The sequence below is a fragment of the Lacerta agilis genome, chromosome 11 (assembly GCF_009819535.1).
Source record: "Lacerta agilis isolate rLacAgi1 chromosome 11, rLacAgi1.pri, whole genome shotgun sequence".
NCBI classification, from domain to species: Eukaryota; Metazoa; Chordata; class Lepidosauria; order Squamata; family Lacertidae; genus Lacerta; species Lacerta agilis.
Window position 1 is genome coordinate 42,190,926 of NC_046322.1, and position 21,063 is coordinate 42,211,988.

General features: G+C 39.9%; 1 protein-coding gene across 2 annotated transcripts in view; it reads right to left on the reverse strand.

Annotated features, from left to right (window-relative positions):
- Nucleotides 1–21,063, reverse strand: part of MCC (MCC regulator of WNT signaling pathway) — a 221,733-nt gene that overhangs the window by 152,280 nt on the left and 48,390 nt on the right. The window contains exon 1 of one of the 2 annotated variants that reach the window (XM_033164790.1): nucleotides 5,042–5,263. The exons of the other annotated variant lie outside the window; for it this stretch is intronic. Coding sequence (XP_033020681.1) covers nucleotides 5,042–5,239 — 198 coding nt within the window. The 5' untranslated portion in view covers nucleotides 5,240–5,263. Of the gene's footprint in view, nucleotides 1–5,041; nucleotides 5,264–21,063 lie in introns of those variants that run through there. 2 annotated transcript variants of the gene reach the window in all.

Consider the following 21,063-nt stretch of genomic DNA (forward strand, 5'->3'; position numbering starts at 1 on the left):
TACAACTGGATCTTCACCTGAACTCTAAAATCGATGCCCAGAAAATGTTCTGTATTAATATGTTTCAGTCAACATAGTAGGGCTGTTTGAATCGATTTCAAAACTGATATTTTAATTTTCCCTGCACAGCCTTTTTGGGAAAGGGCCATAGTTGAGTGGTAGAACTTGTCCTGATACCCACTGGGTGAAGAAATCGAAGTCAGATTATGGTTTCTGCCAAAAACTTTAATGCTTAAAACAGTACAGTACATAATCAAGCCAAGTGTTAAAGGCACATAAAGTCCAAAGCACAGCTAAGTGAGCTAAGACGTTGATCCAACAGTTGACATGTCCCCTGGGGCAGACATGGCTTTAACACAGCAAGCAGAATGTTTCTTTGGACTGCGCAAGCAAATGGGAATTACTTCTTATAGGGTGGGCTTGAGCTGTCTGTTCATGCCAGTGCTAGGGCTGAGAGATATATTGATCTATCATCCAATACCGGTTTAAAGTCCATATTGTGATATCGGTTTCATGGTTTTTGACCTGGCAATATATGACAGATCACAGTGTGTGTGTGTGTGTGTGTGTGTGTGTGCGCTATGCAAAAATCCTGATGCGGGCAAAACTGTGAAGCTAGCCAATGGCTCTACATAGCTCCATCCTTATTTCAGACATCGTGATATATCAGCACATCACAATGTTTAGCTGGTGATATATCACAATGTTGAAAACCAGATATTGCCCAGCTGCCCTCCTAGTCCTAGGCAATCAAGGAAGAGACAATACCAGCTCAGAACCAGAGTGAGTATTTGATATCTCCTTGGTAGGTGGAGGCTTGTCAGCAGGTGGTGCTGAAAGCCAAAGCTGCAGGTGAGATTGGCATGGAATGACTGACTGAACAGTAACCCATTAGGTCCCTCCCTGGGATCAGACCCCTTTCCTGCTTCATTCTCACCCCTGCCCCGCTGCAGACAGTTCTGATGTCTCATGGGCCCCTGACACAACCCTCATCCCAACTCACTGGGTCTCTCCCCAGGATCATCAGCCTCCATAACTCAAGCTCCTCCAACCAGGCCCTCCAAAAGGTCTTCTCACAACTCAGGACAGAACATCTGCTTCGAATACAGAAGGTCCCGTGTTCAATCACAACCATCCACAGGTAGAAATTGGAGAGCCCTATCTGAAATCCTGTAAATCCACTGCCACTCAGCATAGACATTGCTGAGCTAGAAAGACCAATGGTTTGACTCCGTTTCTGATGGTCATTGTGATTTCTCAATGCACATTTTCTGTGTCTGCTTGATGACTCTTACTGCTGTGCAAATATCTTTTTGACATATTAGAGTAATACTGACATCCAGCTACTTGTTGATTATAGTTGAGCCTATTGACATTCCTAATCATCCATACTTGGAGACAGGAGTACAGTGGTACCTCGGAAGTTGAATGGAATCCATTCCAGAAGTCCATTCAACTTCCAAAACATTTGGAAATGAAAGTGCGGCTTCCAATTGGCTGCAGGAAGTTCCTGCAGCCAATCAGAAGTCGCAGAAGCACCATCAGATGTTGAGGTTTCAAAGAACGTTCACAAACCGGAACACTCACTTCCAGGTTTGCAGCGTTCAGGAGCCAAAATGTTTGACTCACAAGGCGATCGGGATCAAAGGTATGACTGTATGCCCCCAAAGGCTAAACCAGCAAATAACTCCTGTGTGTATCTCATGTGTGAATCAGGCTACTTGTATACATAGTGGGATTACTGTAAAAGAAACTCGCTCTCAGTAGGACTGTATAATCCTAGTAAAAGTCCAGCCAACAGCCAGTTCCTTTAATGACCGTGACACTACTGTCTCCCGGTGGCCAAGTAGATGTAATCAAATGTCACCAGAAAGCAAGCACATTGGGCAAAGCCAGTGGGAGCAGGGGGAGATTGAGAGAAAATGACAGAGAGAGAGCAGAAGGGTTAAGATGAAGCAGGAGGAAAGGAGATACAACAGCCATTATGATAAAGCACCTCACATATTTCAATAAACCACACAAAAGACATCGAGCAAAACAAAAACAGACACACACAAGCCTAACATCAGTACGGCATTCGTAAATCAGTGAAGTTTAGAGCCAAGGGAGCCAGCATTGTGTTCATGAATTATTTGCTACATATTCAATTACTAAAAAATGTGGGAAGCAGCACAGATCATGACTTCCATATATAATCCTAGACATTCGTCTCCAGTATTGAATTCCTGTGAGAAATCATCATCCCTGCAGATACTCAACGTTATGAAAAAATATATTGGGGTGGCTAAATAAAAATCAGAAAGCTCGCTCATGATTTTAAACACAAACATGTTAATCCTAATGAAAGTATTACACTTCTGCTACTGCAGCTTTTTTGTTAGAGTATTATTTAACATGCAGCAACATAAGAACATGAAATTTTTAAGTATTTTCTCCAAGGGATTCAAAGGCATTGTCTTCCTATCAAAAATGAAACTCAAAAGCATTCACTTGCAAAGCAAGTACCAATGAACATAGAACATAGATACAATATTGTTGCTTTAAAAAACTCACACACACATTCAAAATCAGCCAAAATCCAAACAACCACCTGGTATACTGCCCCAGAAATGTATTGCTAGAGAGCTCAACCTTGGCTCTAAGTCCCAACTCTGGTACAGGTGTTTTCAGCATTCATTTCTAAAGCTGCCTTAGCTGGCAGTATCTGTGCCAGGGGCAGTAGCAGGGTCACAGCCTGTGCCAAAAACCTACAGGGCACTCCAAGGCACTGGAATGTGCAGGAGCCAATGAATCAGTGTAACCATGCACACATTTTGTATTTTAAGGGACATGGGTTAAACCACTGAGCCTAGGGCTTGCCGATCAGAAGGTCGGCGATTCGAATCCCCACAACGGGGCGAGCTCCCGTTGCTCGGTCCCAGCTCCTGCCAACCTAGGAGTTTAAAAGCACAAAGTGCAAGTAGATAAATAGGTACCGCTCCAGCGGGAAGGTAAACGGCGTTTCCGTGCACTGCTCTGGTTCGTCAGAAGCGGCTTAGTCATGCTGGCCACATGACCCGGAAGCTGTACGCAGGCTCTCTCGGCCAATAAAGCGAGATGAGCGCCGCAACCCCAGAGTCGTCCACAACTGGACCTAATGATCAGGGGTTCCTTTACCTTTTACCTGTTAAGCTAGGCAAAGTTAGATAGCTGTCTTGCTTGCCAAGCATAACGTTCTGCTTCCATACGCAACAGCACAAGCCACTGACTGTGTCACCATGGCTGACACAATTTATGAAGACCAGGCTGCACAACCAACATCCTAAGAATGCCAATGAGAATAACAGAATGAAAAGTAACCTTACCATTGGTCCACTTCTGTACACAGGTGGACCAAAGTAATATGTAATGGATTAACAGAAAGAAACCACAGCGCTCAGGTAATGTAAAAACGGATCCTTGGAAATTAGTTTGATACAATATACAAATGTGTTTAGGATTACAGTGCAAGAGACCTAACTTGGACGCATCCGCATTATTGCAAGTTTTTAGGAGTTCATTCATTGAGTCATTTACTCATGATGAAGGTCAGGCTTGAATGTTATCCACAACAGCTACTATACTGATGCCAAGATGCAGTTGTTATTTTTTTTTTAACTTGCAATAGGTGTCAAGCCATTCACAGTCTAAACAGGATGTGCCTTCAGATCACACCAAGACAGAACTAAGCACTCAACCAACGAGAATGCTGTATTCCATATAATAGCAGTGCCGGGCAGAATTAAGAGTTTTGGCAAAGAATTCTGAAGTAGACTCCCATCACTTAGGAAAAAGAAGGTGTCCGATGTCTTTACACTGAACTCTCAGTTATCATTCAAGGCAATTATTCATCTCTCTTACAAAATAAAGGCTTACAAATAAAATACGGAAGCATCACTGACTCTTAGACACCCTCTCCTCCACCTCCCAGACCCATTTCTCATCCCTTTGTCCAGCCTTGCCAGGATGCCAATTTGTTTTCTTGGTGCCCTTGCATTTCAGGTTTATGTCTGATGCCTTTTCTAACTGCACAAAAGCCAGAAATACTCACTCTATTAAAAAAAAAAAAACCCATGTAGCTTTCATCCTCCTGCAGAATATGCTATATGAAGAAGCTAATCAAATCAAGATTGCATAGCCAAAACTGACCATTTACATGATTTTTGATACGATATCAAAAATCTGTACTCTGTGGCAGATTTTAAAGCATTTCTGAGAGGCAGTTATATGCCCCGTGGCATTTTAGTAGTCATCAGATCTGGAGAGTTACAATGATGTTCAACATACTGTGAAGGTTGACTTGGAAATAAGTCTCGGATACTTCAATGGTACTTACTCCTGAATAAGTGTGCACAAGATTTTAGTCTTAGTCATAAAATATTGGCATGCACTCAGAAATCTGACAGAAAAGAGAATACAAATTTGGAACAACTTAAAATAAACAATGCAATACTGGCCCAGCAAGGAAAAAAAATCAACACTTCCCAGTAATTATTTCTTCCACCACCAGGTAAAATTGTATGCATTTCAACCAAGTGTGCCTTAATACAAATCAAATGTGTCACATGATTTCTTGCTGAAGCTGCTGTCTTAATATTTTATTTTATTTCCCATTCTAAATTAGCTGCCATCTGCTTGATTTCAACGGGGATCTCTCTCTCTGCTCGTTTTTTACCTACTGCATAAAGGAATGCTGTGTTGAAAATGCTGCACTCCGGAGGTGGGGAAAAGATTCCTTGCAGCAGGGTGCCAAGTTTGGGGGGGGGGGGAGAGGCGGACCTCTGTACAGTGCAACCGTTTGCCCTTTACCATGTAATCCTTACAATTCAAATCTCACATCATTTCCTGGGCAGCACTGCAAGTTTGAACAAGGGCACATTCACCCATTAATGTTTAATTGCATTGCCTTCCAGAGTGGATAACCCGCTCCCCCGCCCCCCCCAAAAGGGAGACACTCTATTCGGAAAACAAAACCCAAGAAGCGTGTGGGGGGGGGGAGACAAGGACATTTAAAGCAGCTTACCTCGTTCAGTTCTGCAGAGGAGTCATTTCCATATTTCATGGCAACTCCAGAATTCATGATTAGACTTTCCAGGGCTTGGCTGCTTTCTATGGATTTTAAGGTTTCCAAGCTCTGCTCCAGAATATTCAACACCCCCTCCGTCTCTGAGCTTTTCCTGTCTTGCACATTTTGCTCTAGACAGCCATTTTCACTCAACATTTAGATAGCCTAAATTTTTTTTAACAATGCACAGGGTTCTCCTAAAGAGGCAAAAAAAGGGGGGGGGGTAGAGCTGGTTGCCGTTTCACAAACAATCCATTGCTGCAAGATCCTCATTAAAACACTGCAGAGTGCACGGCCAGACAGAAGTGCAGACAAGCCGTAACGATCTCTTCTCCTGGCTTCTAAAAACTGCCTGGGAGAGCTGGGCTTCCGTCTTATGTCTTCATTCTCCCCTCGCAGTTAGATCGTGGCGGGGGGGGGAAGCATCTCCCAAATGAGTTCAGCACATCTGAAAATATTTTGGGAGCCCCATAGGCACTCACAGCATCCAAACCCACTCAAGAGCGCTGGTTAGATCCGATCGGGAGGTGGAAGGACAGAACAGGACAGAGACGCAACGAGCTGCTCACTCCAAAGTTTCCCCTTTCCAAAGGAGCCTGGAGTTGTAAGTGGTTAATGATCAAACACAGCTGTCTTGCTGCTGGCTACAGGGTGCATGGAAGAGGCGGTACGGAAGAGAGGAGGGACTGAGAGAATGGAGAGGCGGGGGGAGAGGAAGGAAGGAAAGCAGCACATATGCTATAGAAAGCTCACTTTGGAATTGCAGGCGTTTTTTCCAGAATTCTGCGTGCTAATTGCAAGTTGCTGTGTTCCTAAGTGCAAAGCAAACCAAATAAAGCAAGAGGAGAAACCACCTAGGTGACCTTCCTGCAAGTTCTTTATTTCCCAATTAAATGAACTTCCCCTTTGGTGATTCAGAAGGAAGCTTCCAAATTAAAATTTAACAAGTATTTAGGGCAGATCTTACTGGAATTTCCAAGTGCTTCAGTGCTGCTTTCTTCACATGAAGCCAAAGACTTAAAACACAATTTATTTATTTATTTTAATGACTGCGAGGTAAGCAAGCACTCGAAAGCAGGAAACAGTGTGGAAATCTGCCTTCTGTTCAAAACCCCAATTCCTACAGAAAGCAGCTCTGAAAAACCTAAACATTATTTTGATAAATTGCTGTTGTGTGTGTTCAGAGATCCAGTTGATTTGATTTACTGGTTTATAAAGGTTTCTTCACCTTTCTTTGCAAGAAGTTTCCCCAAACGTGTTTCACGTGAGCTAAGTACTTTTCTGTGCACCAAAAAAGTCAAGAGCAAATGGTTTTAAAAATACAACATGGTGGTCTTGACGCCACCCCTTGTGTGCTTTGATTTCAGTGAAATGAAAAACATACTTCTCAAAATCAAACAAACCAAGTTCTTAGCCTTTAAGCGTATGGAAAACCAAAATAACACAATCATCAAAGTACAACACCAAATGCATAAAATTGTAGCATCTAACTCTCCCTCTTCCAGCCTGATTGCACTATTATCTTGGAAATTCACAGGGAAAGAAAAATACAAATATAGGGAAAGCAAAGTAAGATATTTTATTGGTATATTATACACTGTCCTGTGTGTGCTGCCTAGCTACTAGACAATTGCAGCAAGTTGCAAAATACGCAAAAAGCAGTAAGGTCAGCATCATATATTACTTCTTAAAAAGAAGCTGTCACACACACCCAGCAGCAAGTAGCATCATAATGCTTTATAAAAAGTCATAAACATGGGTGTGCCCCTCCTTTTGCTAGAGTCAAATGATAGGGTGAGAGTATCAGTACATAGACTTATATTACGCAAAGGAATTGCACACTTTAATTTCCTGTAGACTATCACACGTCTCCTATGAAAAAGGCACACGCTGGATGGAAAACTAAATCGCCATAACTCTAATTTGATTAAATGGGAAAAGTATAGTATTAACATCTGCTAGAATTTGTTTTTACATTAGTATTTCAGTAGAACTTTGATGAAAAACAGACACTAACCATCACCACCATAAACAGATACTTGTATTAAGGTAAGGTAAAGGGACCCCTTACCGTTAGGTCCAGTTGCGGACGATTCTGGGGTTGCGGTGCTCATCTCGCTTATTGGCCGATGAGAGCCAGCTTGTAGCTTCCGGGTCATGTGGCCAGCATAACTAAGCCGCTTCTGGCAAACCAGAGCAGCACATGGAAACGCCATTTACCTTCCCGCCAGAGCGGTACCTATTTATCTACTTGCACTTGACGTGCTTTCTAACCACTAGGTTGGCAGGAGCAGGGACCGAGCAACGGGAGCTCACCCGTTGTGGGGATTCGAACCGCCAACCTTGATTGGCAAGCCCTAGGCTCAGTGGTTTAACCCACAGCGCCACCCGCGTCCCTTATACTGTATGTAGGCATGCCCTATTTCTATGGAAATGCTGACGAACCTAAGCTATTTGCATAAGTTGCATGTAGCAGCAGTTCAGCGTATCTACAGAAAGAAACCATGAAATTCACCTCTTCACAACTTCTGCACTTTGTAGACCCATCCACTACAATCCCAAAGTCTCATTCTTGATCAGTCCCTATCTGTCCAGACCTTGTAACATGTACATGTAAAATGTGTATTTCTTTGCCCCTTGTATTTATGCTTAAATACATTAAATCACATTCACCACTTTACTGCCCATTGACCCAATCTGGATAAAACCTTTCGGAGCTCTTCGCAATCCCTTTTTGTCTAAACCACCCTGAACTATTTCATTCTCAGCAAACTTCACCACCTAGATCATTAACGCACAAGTTAAGAAGCACAGGTCCCAATACTGATCCTGGAGGGATCCACTTCTGCATCTCTTCATTGGAAGAACTGCACATTTATTCTTGTTCCTGATCCAGTTGCAAAGCATGGAACGGCAGGGAAAGGGCAGACAAGAGAATTGTTAATTTTGCACTTCAGGACTGAAACAGTAGTACATCTAAAGCAGTGTATGTACCATAAGACCATTAAGTCCAAGGTCTAAAATTAACTAGCTGCGCCATTGCTTATAGGATGTCCCAGTACATTATGAAACACAGAGCTTCCTTTTCATCTGGTTTGTTATGGACTTGCTAAAGGAAAAACAGCTTCCCTCTGGAGGAAACCACAACTATTTTCCTGCTAGGTCCTAACGACTCCCCAGGTCTTCCTGATCCTGACAAATCTGACTTGCTGGTTTTAAACTCAGCCTTACTGTAAGTCCGCATCAACAACTACCGGTTAGAAGACATCTTATCCCTCTATCTGACCATATAATCACTAGTATTTGGGCCTACATTCAGGTGTGTTTTTCTATTCATTTGTCAGGTTCCAAACCTTTCCCCAAGCTTGATGACTGAAGTGGTGACCTTCACCCGGTATCGTGTCACTGGACCTAATCAGATATCTTATTTGAACACAGAAATTAAAATGTAGGAGTGGTGTAGACAAAGGGAAATAGATGTTTGACTGAAGAAAGAAGCTTAGTATCTGAAAGGCAACCATTAATCATCATGAAGAGCCAGGTCCTGAGGAGCCATCTGCTGAAGTAGAAAACAAGCTTTTCCTTAAGTATGCTACATAAATATAAAGACAAGTCAATTAAGGAATTCAGTTTTCATCATTATGTACTATATGCATTATGAACGTTTAATAAATATCAAAGTCTAAGATGCATAAGATGATGCCTGTTTTGATTAATTAATATTTATCATTAACAGTTCATTAGTTAAACACAAATCAATGTTAATTATGAAGTATCCATATTTGAAATTGCTCATACTGTATTGCCAATGTAATTTAAGACTGCACTCTTCATAGGTCACGTACAAGAGTAAGTATTCAGCTTGTTGTAAATTTTATTGAGTTCTGCCTAAGCACTCAACAATGTAATTTGAGCAATATTCCAACACATGTTATCAACACCATATGTGCCAATGTCAATGGCTTACACTTCTAGGAACAGAACATTAGGTTTCTGATGGGGTGGGCACAGATAGCAATCACATGTATTCACCAAAACAATGTTTTTCTCTTGTTAGTAAGAATTAGTTTTGATTCTAATGAAACTCAGAGAACCTCCATATATTCAGTTCAGTGACCATGTATTATCCTTGTTCTTCCTGAAGTGGGATGTCCACACAGCATAAATGGAGAAGTGGTCACAGTAAGAGAAGATCTCCGCCAATTAAAGACATTACAACCCACGGAGAAAAGGGTTTTAAATCCTTACAACAGCACATCAGTTATGAAGAACCAACAGGTGTGGTTCATTGAGTATTTTCCATTAGTACTGGTCTAATCTTTTCCTGATTACCACTTACAAGTATTTTGAAAGGAAAAGCTGCAAACTACAGGTCTCTCATAAAGGCTATGTACTGTCCAGAGTACAGTACCGGTAACTCTCAACAGAAAGCAAGCCTCAGATATCAGTGCCTTGGAAAATAAAACAGAAAAGTAAAATATAAGGGTGGGAAATCCCATTACACTAACTGCACTTAAATCAGTTTCCTGGCCACTCTGGCACACTTGAAATACTAAATCTACTTAAAATGTCATGTCTGCCTAAGTTAATCTGCTTCACAGTGGGTATTAGTTTCCCTTTTGCAATATTTCACGCCACCAAACCGTTTATTAATCTGCCAAAATTAGTCTGTCCATTTCATTCTCAAGTTATCTGGTATCTGTTGGACCACCACCTGTTAACAACAGTGCCTCCGAAAATGAGGTAGAATGGCAAAACACTTCCCAGAGAAACAGAGCAGGCTTTTTGCGTCCTCTCTTGTAGGAATGTAAAAACTATGTTTCCCTTAAATTATTCTTTTTATCCCTTTTCATTCCTTAAAATGTATCAATTTTTGTGTAGACATCTGTTAAGTTTCTCAGATTCTTGGTATGCCAACTTTTATGTATTTTAGCCTTTTCCTTTCCCCTTTTTAATAACACTTATGAAATCCATATTGGCAGGTACATTTAGTCAGTGGAGTGGTACCAACTGGGTACTATCCAGTACCCTTTAGATTTTATTCATTCAACAAATCTGATTGTAGTTTCTAAGTGGTTTACCAAAAATATTAAATTATCAATAAAATCAATTGAAAGCATTTAAAGTAAGCAATGTTAACAATGCAAAAGACACACACACACACACACACACACATCTACATCTACATCTCTGGATACAATGATAGATGTGGGGTTAGACACATGCAGTCAAGCCCTGCCCAAATGGTTGGTCCATTTAAGCACCCACGCACCCATGCTGACAGAAGATCATCTACAGGGACTTCCTTTACATGATTTCACAGACGATGTCTCAACTCCCCCTTATGTTTCTCTCTTTTACCACTTGAGTTGATAGGTCCTCAAGTCATGGTGTCTGCTCCAGGAAGTACACTGGGCTTAAGGATGCGACCACAACAAAATAACCCCCCCCTTCTTTTTAGCACAAAAATGCACTCCTCCACCTTCTCTCTCTTGCCCTTTTTGCGCATAAACACACACACACACACACAGCATCTTGTTTGCAATGCCAATAAGCCATGAAGTTCATCTTCTCTTGCCTGATTGTATACGCCACTTTTATAGAAATATGAATACCTAGCATAGAAATTAGAACCTTTTGTTTTAACTTAAAGGAATTCTCCTGGGCATATCAACCAGATTACATAACAAACTATCCACAGAACAGCAATTGCCCTTCCTGAAATTGGAATTGCTTATTTTGATTGCTTCCCACAAGGATGAAAGGAGTATCTTACCAATACGCAGCACTATGGCCATAATCATAATCTGTCTCCCTGCTGTGGAAATAGCAATGGGCTTTTGTCCTTAAAATGAAGCAATCGCAGTGAAAGGGTTTTTCCATAAAAATGAAGAAAAGAACCACTCCTCTCAAAGGATATTTTCCTACTTCAACACTAAAATGATTAACAACAGCTGGATCGCTAGCTAGCTTTTTAGTTAAGAACCAAAAACAACTGAGATCTGTATGAACAACTACGGAAGCATTTTGCCCCAACCAAAAGCCATTATCGTACGTGTAAAAGTTACAGAGGCAAAGTTTTCAATTTTCTGAGCTATGCCACTGGTTTAATTTGCTAAAGTATATTAATGTGCTGCAATGGAGTTATCCATTAGACATTCTAAAGATGCTAGGTTAAGAGAGCTTGAATGATGATCGAAGAGATCAGTATGAATAAAGTAGCAATCAGTATAGCAAAAAGCTTTTGAGATTGTTGGTTTGACAAAGATATTACAATTTCCATCTTATTCTTTAGGTCCTCATGTCCGGAAAAGAAACAGCACTGAGGGTTTTTAATTACCGGTAGGTAGGTAGGTAGGTAGGTAGGTAGCCTCAAGAGTTAGAGCAATCCTATGCATGTCTGCCAACAGAAGTCCCATTGGAATCTATGGGGCTTACTCTAAGGTAAGTGAGCACCTCTCAAAAACAGCCAACATGTGCATTCTTTAAAGCAATGGTAGATTGTGCACCAACCCAAACCTTTTCGCACCCACGCACAAAAGAAAATATAGCAGCAGCCAAGTCATTCTTATTTCATATGAAACAGTACTTAATTGGATTTTTGAAATATTCAACATACCTCTACAGAAGTCAACAGAGTGCAACACTTCTGCATGCAATTGAGCACCAGATTTAGGCTGGGAGGGAGCTTAAGTGGACATTTTAAGTAGACTGAGCTTTACTACATCCTGAGGAATGCTCTTGTTAGGGGTGGGGAACTGTAAATTCACAGCCTCATTTTTAGACTATACAGTATTGTAGAGCTATTCTAAGCACTCTCTCAAGTGTTCAGTCTTTAGACTCCCCCACTTCCTCAGACTATATACTGTAAGTGAACTCTACTCACAGCATGGAAAATTTGAACGCAATAAAATGTGTAAAGTGACCTTAAAAAAATGTTTTCTTAAAACTTGCCTTTGCCAATACACAGTACAAAGGAGAACAATGACTGTACGACCAGAATCTGCACGGCTCCACCCAGTTCACAGTTTCAGTAGGAGAAGGTGACTCACTTTTCTTGGAAGCCCACCCTGTGTCCAATTCCTGAAATACTGGTATATACACCAATTCCTTCCCTGCTTCTCTTTATAATAGCACCAACTATCCAGCCTCTTTCGAGAACCTATAAAATTTCTTTTTTTTTTTTTTGAAAATTAAATACTTTATTAAATTTCAACTCTTACATCCACCAATATCTCAAACATTCTGTACATATTTTCCATTTGTACTTTCCATTTGTACCTATTTACAAGTTAGGTTCCACTATATATATTAATAAAATACAAGAATCAGAAGTATTCCTTTTGGTTGTCTCTTTCTCCTTACTTCATCTTACACCCCATAATAAAAAGGGAATACTACCAATGGTAGATACCATGGAAATATATGACTACACATATTATCTTCTTTCTTTTATCCTTAAACAAAAACATGCTAAATGAAAAAAAGAAAAAAAAAAGAAAAAGAAGAAAGAAAAAAAAAGGAAGAAAAAGGAAAAGGAGGGGAAAAAAGGGGGGAGAGGAGAGAAGGAAAAGAAAAAAAGAAAAGAAAGAAAGGAAAAAAAAAAGGAAAAAAAAAAAAAAACAAGGAAAACAAACAGAAAACAAAACAGCAACATACAAAAATTAATCTCTTTAGTTAAACTTCCCATCCTTTCCTATGAACAGTCTTCTCCTCATTATGAATGTGCTCAACATTGCTGTATTATCTTTTACCTCCATTTCAGAACATTTCAATTTCTACTTTTAGCCATATCAATATTACATTCCCATTACAACTCCAGGGTCACTCGAAGGCCGCCATAGACTTTATACCGTTGTTGATGCTTTGAAGATACCTTCTATATTTCTCCCATTTTAACACAAAGGCTTGTCTGTTATGTCCTCTTAAGGAGTTGGTCAGATGGGCCATCTCCGCGTATTCCTGTAATTTGATTTGCCACTCTTTTATGTCCGGCGCGTTCTCTCCCTTCCAGTTCTGCGCTATCAAACTTCGCGCAGCCGCAGACGCGTATAAAAAAATATCTTTTAATTTCTCTGGGATTTCGTTACCTATGATGCTAAGTAGGAAGGCCTCTGGTTTTTTACAAAATGTCAAGCCCAAAATTTTTTTAAGTTCTTCATATACTAGATTCCAGAAAGCTTTGATTTTTTTACAGGTCCACCACATATGAAACATATTACCATTGCTTTCTCCACATCTCCAACAATTATTAGCTAGGTTTTTGTACATTTTGGAGAGCCTTGATGGAGTTAGATACCATCGGTACTGCATTTTGAGCATTTTCTTTGATGTTATAACATGCTGTGAACCTCATTGTAACCTTCCAAAGTTTTTCCCATTGGTCTAACATAATAGGGTGGCCGATATCCTGCGCCCATCTGATCATCACTTCCTTGACCTCCTCCTCCTTGACTTTCCATTCAAGGAGGATTTGGTACAATTTTGATATTATCTTAGTATTATTATTTAGTATCTCTGTTTCAAATTTGGACGGTTCCCTTGTAAATCCATTTTTCCTATCCTGCTTGAAAGTTTCGTGCAATTGATGATAGTCCAGCCAGCTTGTTAATTGCTCTTTAACCTCTTCATACTTCCTAAGTGTCAATTGGTTATCCTCTTCTAACAGTAAAGAATTATATGTTAACCAGCTCCCTTTCATATTCCTCTTTTTAAGTGCCTTGGCCTCTTCTGGGGAGATCCACTTAGGTGTTTTTGGCGCTAGCAGCCCTTTATACCTTTCCCAGACTCTGAATAAAGCATTCCTGATAATATGATTCGTAAAGCCTTTATGGATTCTTGCTTTCCCGTAGTGAAGGTATGCATGCCAACCAAAGCGGTTGTCATGCCCTTCCAAGTCCAACAGGTCCGTATTTTTAAGTTGGCACCAGTCTTTGACCCAGGAAAGGCAGGCTGCTTCGTAATATAGTTTCAGGTCTGGTAGACCAAATCCACCTCTTTCTTTCTGATCTATAAGCAATACATGTTTAATTCTTGGTCTATTTCCTAACCAAATAAATTTTGAGATCTCTTTCTGCCAGGCTTCAATACAGTCTGTTTTCCCTATGATTGGGATTGATTGGAACAGAAACAGTAGTTTGGGTAAGATATTAAGCTTAATCACCGAGATACGCCCCCAAAAGGATATTTTCAGTTTGCTCCATATCGCCAATTTCTTTTTCATCTCCGCCCATGTTTTAGTATAATTATCCTCGTATAGGTTTATATTTTTGGTGGTTATCCATATTCCCAGGTACTTAAACTTCTGGCATATTTTAAGCTTTGTTGTTTTCTCAATTTCTTCTTTTTCTTCAGGTAAGATGTTTTTAACCATAAGTTTGGTTTTATTATATTCAGTTTATAGCCCGCAGCCTTTCCAAATTTATCCATTATTTCCAGTATTTTGAGTAGACTTTCTTTAGGGTTTTCAGATGTTATTATGAGGTCGTCCGCAAACGCTCGTATTTTATAAATATTCTTCCCAGAGTTATACCCTTAATCTCTTTTTCTTCTCTAATTTTCTTATTTAGAACCTCCATAACTAAAATAAAAATCAGTGGGGAGAGCGGACACCCCTGTCTTGTCCCTTTATTAATTTCGCAAGTCTCCGAGATGTTCCCATTAATTATAATTTTAGCCCTCTGCTTGCTATAAATTGCTTGGATTCCTTTACAGATTGCTTCGCCAAATTCCATTCTTTGCAACAGCTCCTTCATAAATCCCCATGACACGTTGTCAAACGCCTTTTCGGCGTCCACCGCCATTATTATCGATGGCTTATCAATATGCCCTTCTAAGTATTCCAAGATATTAATTACTCTTCTGATATTACTCTGCATAAGGCGGCCTGGGAGAAAACCTGTTTGATCTTCATGAATTATAGCTTGAAGGACTCTTTCATTCTCTCCGCTAGAATATGTGCGTATAATTTATAGTCATTGTTTAACAACGAGATGGGTCTATAGTTGGTTATCATCAACTGGTCTGCGCCTTGCTTAGGGATCAGAGTTATGAAGCTTTCCTTCCAGGATTCCGGCATATTACCCTCTTCCAAAATACTATTCATCAATATTTTCAAAGGATCAGACAGAGTATCTTCCAATTTCTTATAAAAAATTGCCGGAAGCCCGTCTGGTCCAGGCGTTTTCCCCAGCTTGGATCTCTTAATTGCCGTTTGAACTTCAAAAGCTGAGATCGGGTCATTTAACCCTTTTTTTGTTCACTAGTAATTTTGGGGAGGTTGCATGAGTTCAAATAATTATTAATCTCATCTAGAGTTTCCCCTCCCTCTTTATAGAGTTTCGCAAAAAATGCTACAAAGCTATCTTCAATTTCTTTAGGATTAGTTATTATCTTGTCGTCTATTTTTATCTTATTAATTATCCTTTCACTCTGTTGTTTTTTTAGTTTCCATGCTAGAAGTCTACCCGGTTTATTAGCGAATTCAAAATTTTTCTGCTTCATTAATTTTATTTTCCATTCAATCTCTTCATTTATAATCATAGTATACTGGGATTGGAGCAATTTAATATTTCTTTTGATATCCCTGTCCTCTGGCTTATTATAAAGTTCTCTTTCCTTCAAACTGATTTCGTTTAGAATTTCCTGTTTCTTCTTTTCCTTTTGTCTTTTCTGAATTATATTTTCTTTTATGAAAAAGCCTCTAAGGACTGCCTTACTTGCATCCCATACTATCCTGATATCCGTTCCTTTGTCTAAATTGAATTCAAAAAATTCTTTCAATGTCTTTTTAGCTCTTTCAGTTATTTTTTCATCGTTTAAAAGAGTTTCATTTAGTCTCCACCTTACCTGTTTTTTATCCTTCCCTTGAAGCCAAACATACACTGCGTTATGGTCCGATATAGTTTTAGAGTGGATCTCAGCTTTGGATATTTTTAGCGTTAATTCTTTAGATAACCATATTGCATCTATTCTTCCCGCAGAACTATTAGGATCCGAAAAGTAAGTATATTCTCTCTCATTGGGGTGCCGCACTCTCCAGGCATCATTGAGATTCAACATCTCAATTAGTTCAAAAAGGGCGTTGGTAATTTCGCTTGTTTATTTCCTAAGGATTTTTTGTTCTATCGATTTCCGGTGTAGTCACACCGTTCAAATCCCCCAGCAAAATTATTTTCTCTCCCACATAATCTACCAATCTCGTAAGTAGAGATTGATAGAATTCTTTCTTTTTCGTATTTGGAGCATAAATGCCTGCCACAATTATCTTTTCACCCTGTACGTTTATTTCTATTATTACTATTCTTCCATCAGAATCTTTATACCTTAATTTTGGTTCTAATTGGGGTCTCGCATAAATTACTACGCCTCTTTTTTAACTTTATCAGAGGATATAAATTCCGATCCTAACTTTCTATTGACAAGGACCCTTGTATGCTTTTGCGTAACGTGTGTTTCTTGCAAGCAGATCAAGTCTAGTTTTTGCCTTAGTAAGATATGTTCCGTTCTGTTTCTCTTAGCCTTATCGTTAAGCCCATTCACATTCCAGGTTAATATTTTTAGATTCATTTTGACCTTTATTAATTTTCAATTCAGTAATCTGTTTCAAATTTAAGAATTGGTGTTCCAGATAAGAATTGCCCCAATTAGAAAAAGGGGGGGAAATTAGATAAAAGAGCACTGGAAAGGTATTCAGATGAGGAAAAGATCAGTGCTTTAACACAATTCCGTTCCTAAGTTCCCTCAGACTCCTCATTCGTTTCTGCTTCTTCTTCCGCCCCTCCACCTGTATATTTAGAACCTCCTATTTGCTTCCTATAAGTTCTCCAAAATTTGTCTGCATCGTCCCATGATGTAAACCTTCGTCTCTTTCCTTTGAAGAAAAAAGAAATGCCCTCTGGAAATTCCCACTTATGTGTTATTGATTTCGCCCTTAACGCCTCCACCAATGGTTTATAGATGTCTCTTTTTCTAAGTAATCTGGTTGGAATTATTTTGTGTATAATGATGTCATTCTCATCTATTCTGAGTTTGTTTTTACTGCAAGTCTGTAATATTCTGTCTCTAATATCCATTGTTACGAAAGACACCAAACAGTCCCCTGGCCATTTGTTCATTCTGGCAACATTAGATCTTACTCTGATAACTCTATCTATGCTCTTTGCCATTTCTTGTTCACTAATTTGGAGCCAACTCGCTAACGCATTGGTAATCTTTTGTTCTATGCGTTCTTCTGGCACTTCCGGTATTGCTCTGAATCTCAGGGTTTTTTCTCGTCTATGCATTTCAATCATAGCTATCGCATCGAGTACCGCTTCATGCGTGTCTCTCATTTCCATAATCTCTTTTTAACCTTATCTGTTTCCTTTTTTGTTCTCGATTATCCATTTGGGTTTTCCTCACTGCTTCATCTAAACTTATCGACTTGCCTTTCAACTCTTGCACAGTCTTTGTCAATTCCATGTTTTTAACCATTAATTCGTTCATTTTTCCATTTAACTCCACCACATTCTTAGCATTATCGTCGATTTTTGCCCCCATCTTATCCAGCTTTTGATCAATAACCTTCACATTCTCATTCATTTCCCTTTTCATTTCGGAGATATCTTTCTTCAAACCCAAAATCAATTCTTTCATCTCCATATTCATTTCACTTTCCACTACTGAACTTCTCCTGCTCTGATTAGTAAGAGGGTTTGTGATAGCTGTGCTGGTTTGTTTTGTTTGTATTTGACATACTACCCTCCCCTATTTATGTGCTTTAGTACTATCCAATTAGATCTTGGAACTTAAAATTTAAATCTTCTTACAACCAATATTTCAAATTTTCCAGCTATAACAACTATTTGATTCAATCCAGAAGAAAAGAAGAAAGAAGAAAAGAAGAAAAAAGAAAGAAAAGAAAGAAAAGAAAAAAAAAGAAAAGAAAAAAAGAAAAAAAAAAAAAAAAGGAAAAGGAAAAAAAAAAAGAAAAAAGAAAAAAAAAAAAAAACCAGTTAAGGAGGAAAGGGGAGGGAGGGAGTATAAAAGGAAAGAAAAAAAAAAAAAGGAAAAGGAAAAATTAGAAAAAGAAGATACCAGTTGAAGAGAGGGGATAACCCAAATATGAATAAGGAAAGAAATAAATACCAACTATGAATAAAGAAGAAAAAGAGAGAAAAAATTTAAAAAAAAAAAAAAAAAAGGAAAGGGGGGGCAGCAATAGAAATGGAAACAACCAGCACAGTAGTTCACCCCGGGTTATTAAATTTAACACTTCAACTTCAACTGCTCCTCTAAATTAATACAAAACTCAGTATCTCCAGATAAAATAAATCCACAATGCATAGGAGCAGCCCTCCTAATGAGATAGAAAAAGGGAAAAAGTAAAGTAGAGCTGCATTTCTGATTTGTCCTCGTGTGTCGCTATAGTCCCTCTAGCTCTCAGTCTTCTGGCTTGTAGTCTCTTCCTCATAAAGGTCGTAATAAGTCTCTTCCTTTACAGCACCGTCTCCGGCAGCTGAATCAATGATTCGACAATGACTCAGCAACTTCTCTCCTCTCTCCCTTGTCTTAAAGATACCACAGACAGGAGCTGTATTGCTGTCCTCAGAAGGAGAGTTCCAAGAAAAAACCCACACCACGGGACTCCAGTCTAGCCTCCAATCTTCTCTGCATAGGAGATGGTCAGATTATTCTATGCAAAAAGACATTGTCCTCTTGCCTTGTTAATGCTCACGGCTTTTGGGGCGGGGAAGCAGAAACATCCTTTTTTACGCTGCTTCCATCCTCTCGTTGTCCTTCCTGTTTTTTCCTGAGAGTGGTACTGCTTAAAACTCTTCCTCAACTTCTCAGCAAAAGGAAAGATCCAAATTATTTATCCAACTTATTTATCTAGAAGACTCTCTCGCCCCCGGGAGGACAACGCTACTCAGAAACAAAGGTTCTGCTTTTATACCAGGCATCCAAGGCAGTTTATCTTTCTTTCCAAAGAGTCACAAGAAGTCACCATAATACCACACCGCAGCTAAATATTTAGAGTCTTTACGATCTTGCGTCTATGTATCACTGTGTCTATGAAGAACCATTAACTAACATCCAAAAGAATCCCGTTCAAGACCCTGTTTTCGTGAAAGAGCTATAGAAATCCAAGGTTCATTGGGATGGATCTCCTCTCAACTTTTCTTCCGCTCAGGACTTATTTGCAGAGAAAAAGGGATCTTTCCCCAGCTAAACTTCCAGTTTGGATACTGCTTCGCAACACCTTTAGTTCAGTGTTACTGTTGCAGCAGCACTTAGTTTCTTTTAGTTCTCCTTTCTTTATAAGCTGGGAGCCTGACCACGTCCTGCTCTTTCAGCGGAGATTCAGCCGCTTGAGCGTCCCGGAATCGGGCTTTCTCACCTGGGGGAGGGAGCGCCGCTTCACTGGCGCCAAAGACTCTCCTTTCCGAGCCTTCAGGTCCGGTCTGGGGAGCCCTCCTCGCGCCGCGGCAGCTCCTTAGAGGTTCAGGACACCCTCCTGGACCTTCTTGGGGGGTTGCGAAGCCCAGCTACCCCCTTTTCACCCGTTAGTGAGTGCGCGTCTGCAGAGGAGAGCAGAGCGCGTCCGAGGCAGCTCCGCGGAGAACGGAAAGTCTCTCGAACTATAAATTTCTTTACAACTGATCCACTACAGTTAAGCACCACACATAAACATTATGCTCTGTCTTCCTTAGACATATATCAGGAGAGGTGAAAATAGAGCTTTGTGTGCCTGGGGGATAAAAATTCTGTGATGTACATAAATTAAGTATAGTTTCCCTATAGTACTTATTTTGCCAAACTAGTTCTGCTTCTTATTGTCATTGGCGGACAAGGAGCAGATCATGTCTGTTCCCTGGAAATCTTCCTGAGTCTCTATTTCTTTTATGCAGGCTATCCAAAAATACACTTCTCTAGACAGCAATGTGGACTGCAAATGCTGTGAAAAATATTATTGTGCTCTTTTCTGCATGGTAATTTTCCTGTTTCGCAAGTTCATTAGTAACAATTCTATGATTCTATGAATGGATGTCCATTGCAAATACAGCATTATGAAAGCTTGGCAGCTTCAAAAGGTTATCTTTGTTTACTAAAAAACAGGTGAAATTAGAACATTCTCTAGGTCAAGGGTAGCCATGTGATGCTCTCCGTATCAGTCACACCTCCCACTCAGCCACAACCATCAAAGATAATGGTAGAGGATTATAGTAGTTGCTAGTCCAAAACATCTGGAGGGCACCACCAGGCTGGTCCACCCGTGACACAAAGGGAAACAGCTGCCGCAGGTAGGACGACACTTCCCCTTTTGTCTTGTGGCAAAACAGGCCACCACATTGATTGCCCTTGTTCTAGAGACTACAGCTCCCATCATCTCTAGCTAGCAGGACCAGTGGTCATGTGATAATGGGAACTGTAGTCCAAAAACAGCTGGAGACCCAAGTTTGGGAAACACTGCTCTAGGGTATCAGAAATTTATCCGATGCAAACTATCCTAATTTGCAAAGGGGGGATTAAAAGCCCCAATTCAGTCCCGTCCCCCCAAGAAAACCAACCTTATTGTCTCCAGATGATCCACAATCAAATTAAAGAAACGGCCCACATGCTTAAAAACTTTTTTAAAAAAAGTTACACGCAGTACCAAATTCCACACTTCTTCTGTGCTTAGATTAATTGCAGAATACAAAACAGCACTATTCCTAAGCCAGATAGAATTTTTAAAAGTGCACTTGCACTTTTCCCCAGTAATAGGAGCACTTGCTTAAATCAGATCAATTCCTAGTCAATATCTTGGAAATAACTGAATGTTCAGCTAAAGCAGTTGTTTTGGGAGGCTGTGATTATTCAAACCCCTTCTACTTTGTGCATTCTAAAGAGCTTATATGCTACTGGGTAGGAAACATGAAAAGCCCACATGCAACCTGAAACATAATGCACATAAAACCTGAAGTTTACAACCACAACTGAAAGCGTAAAAATCACTA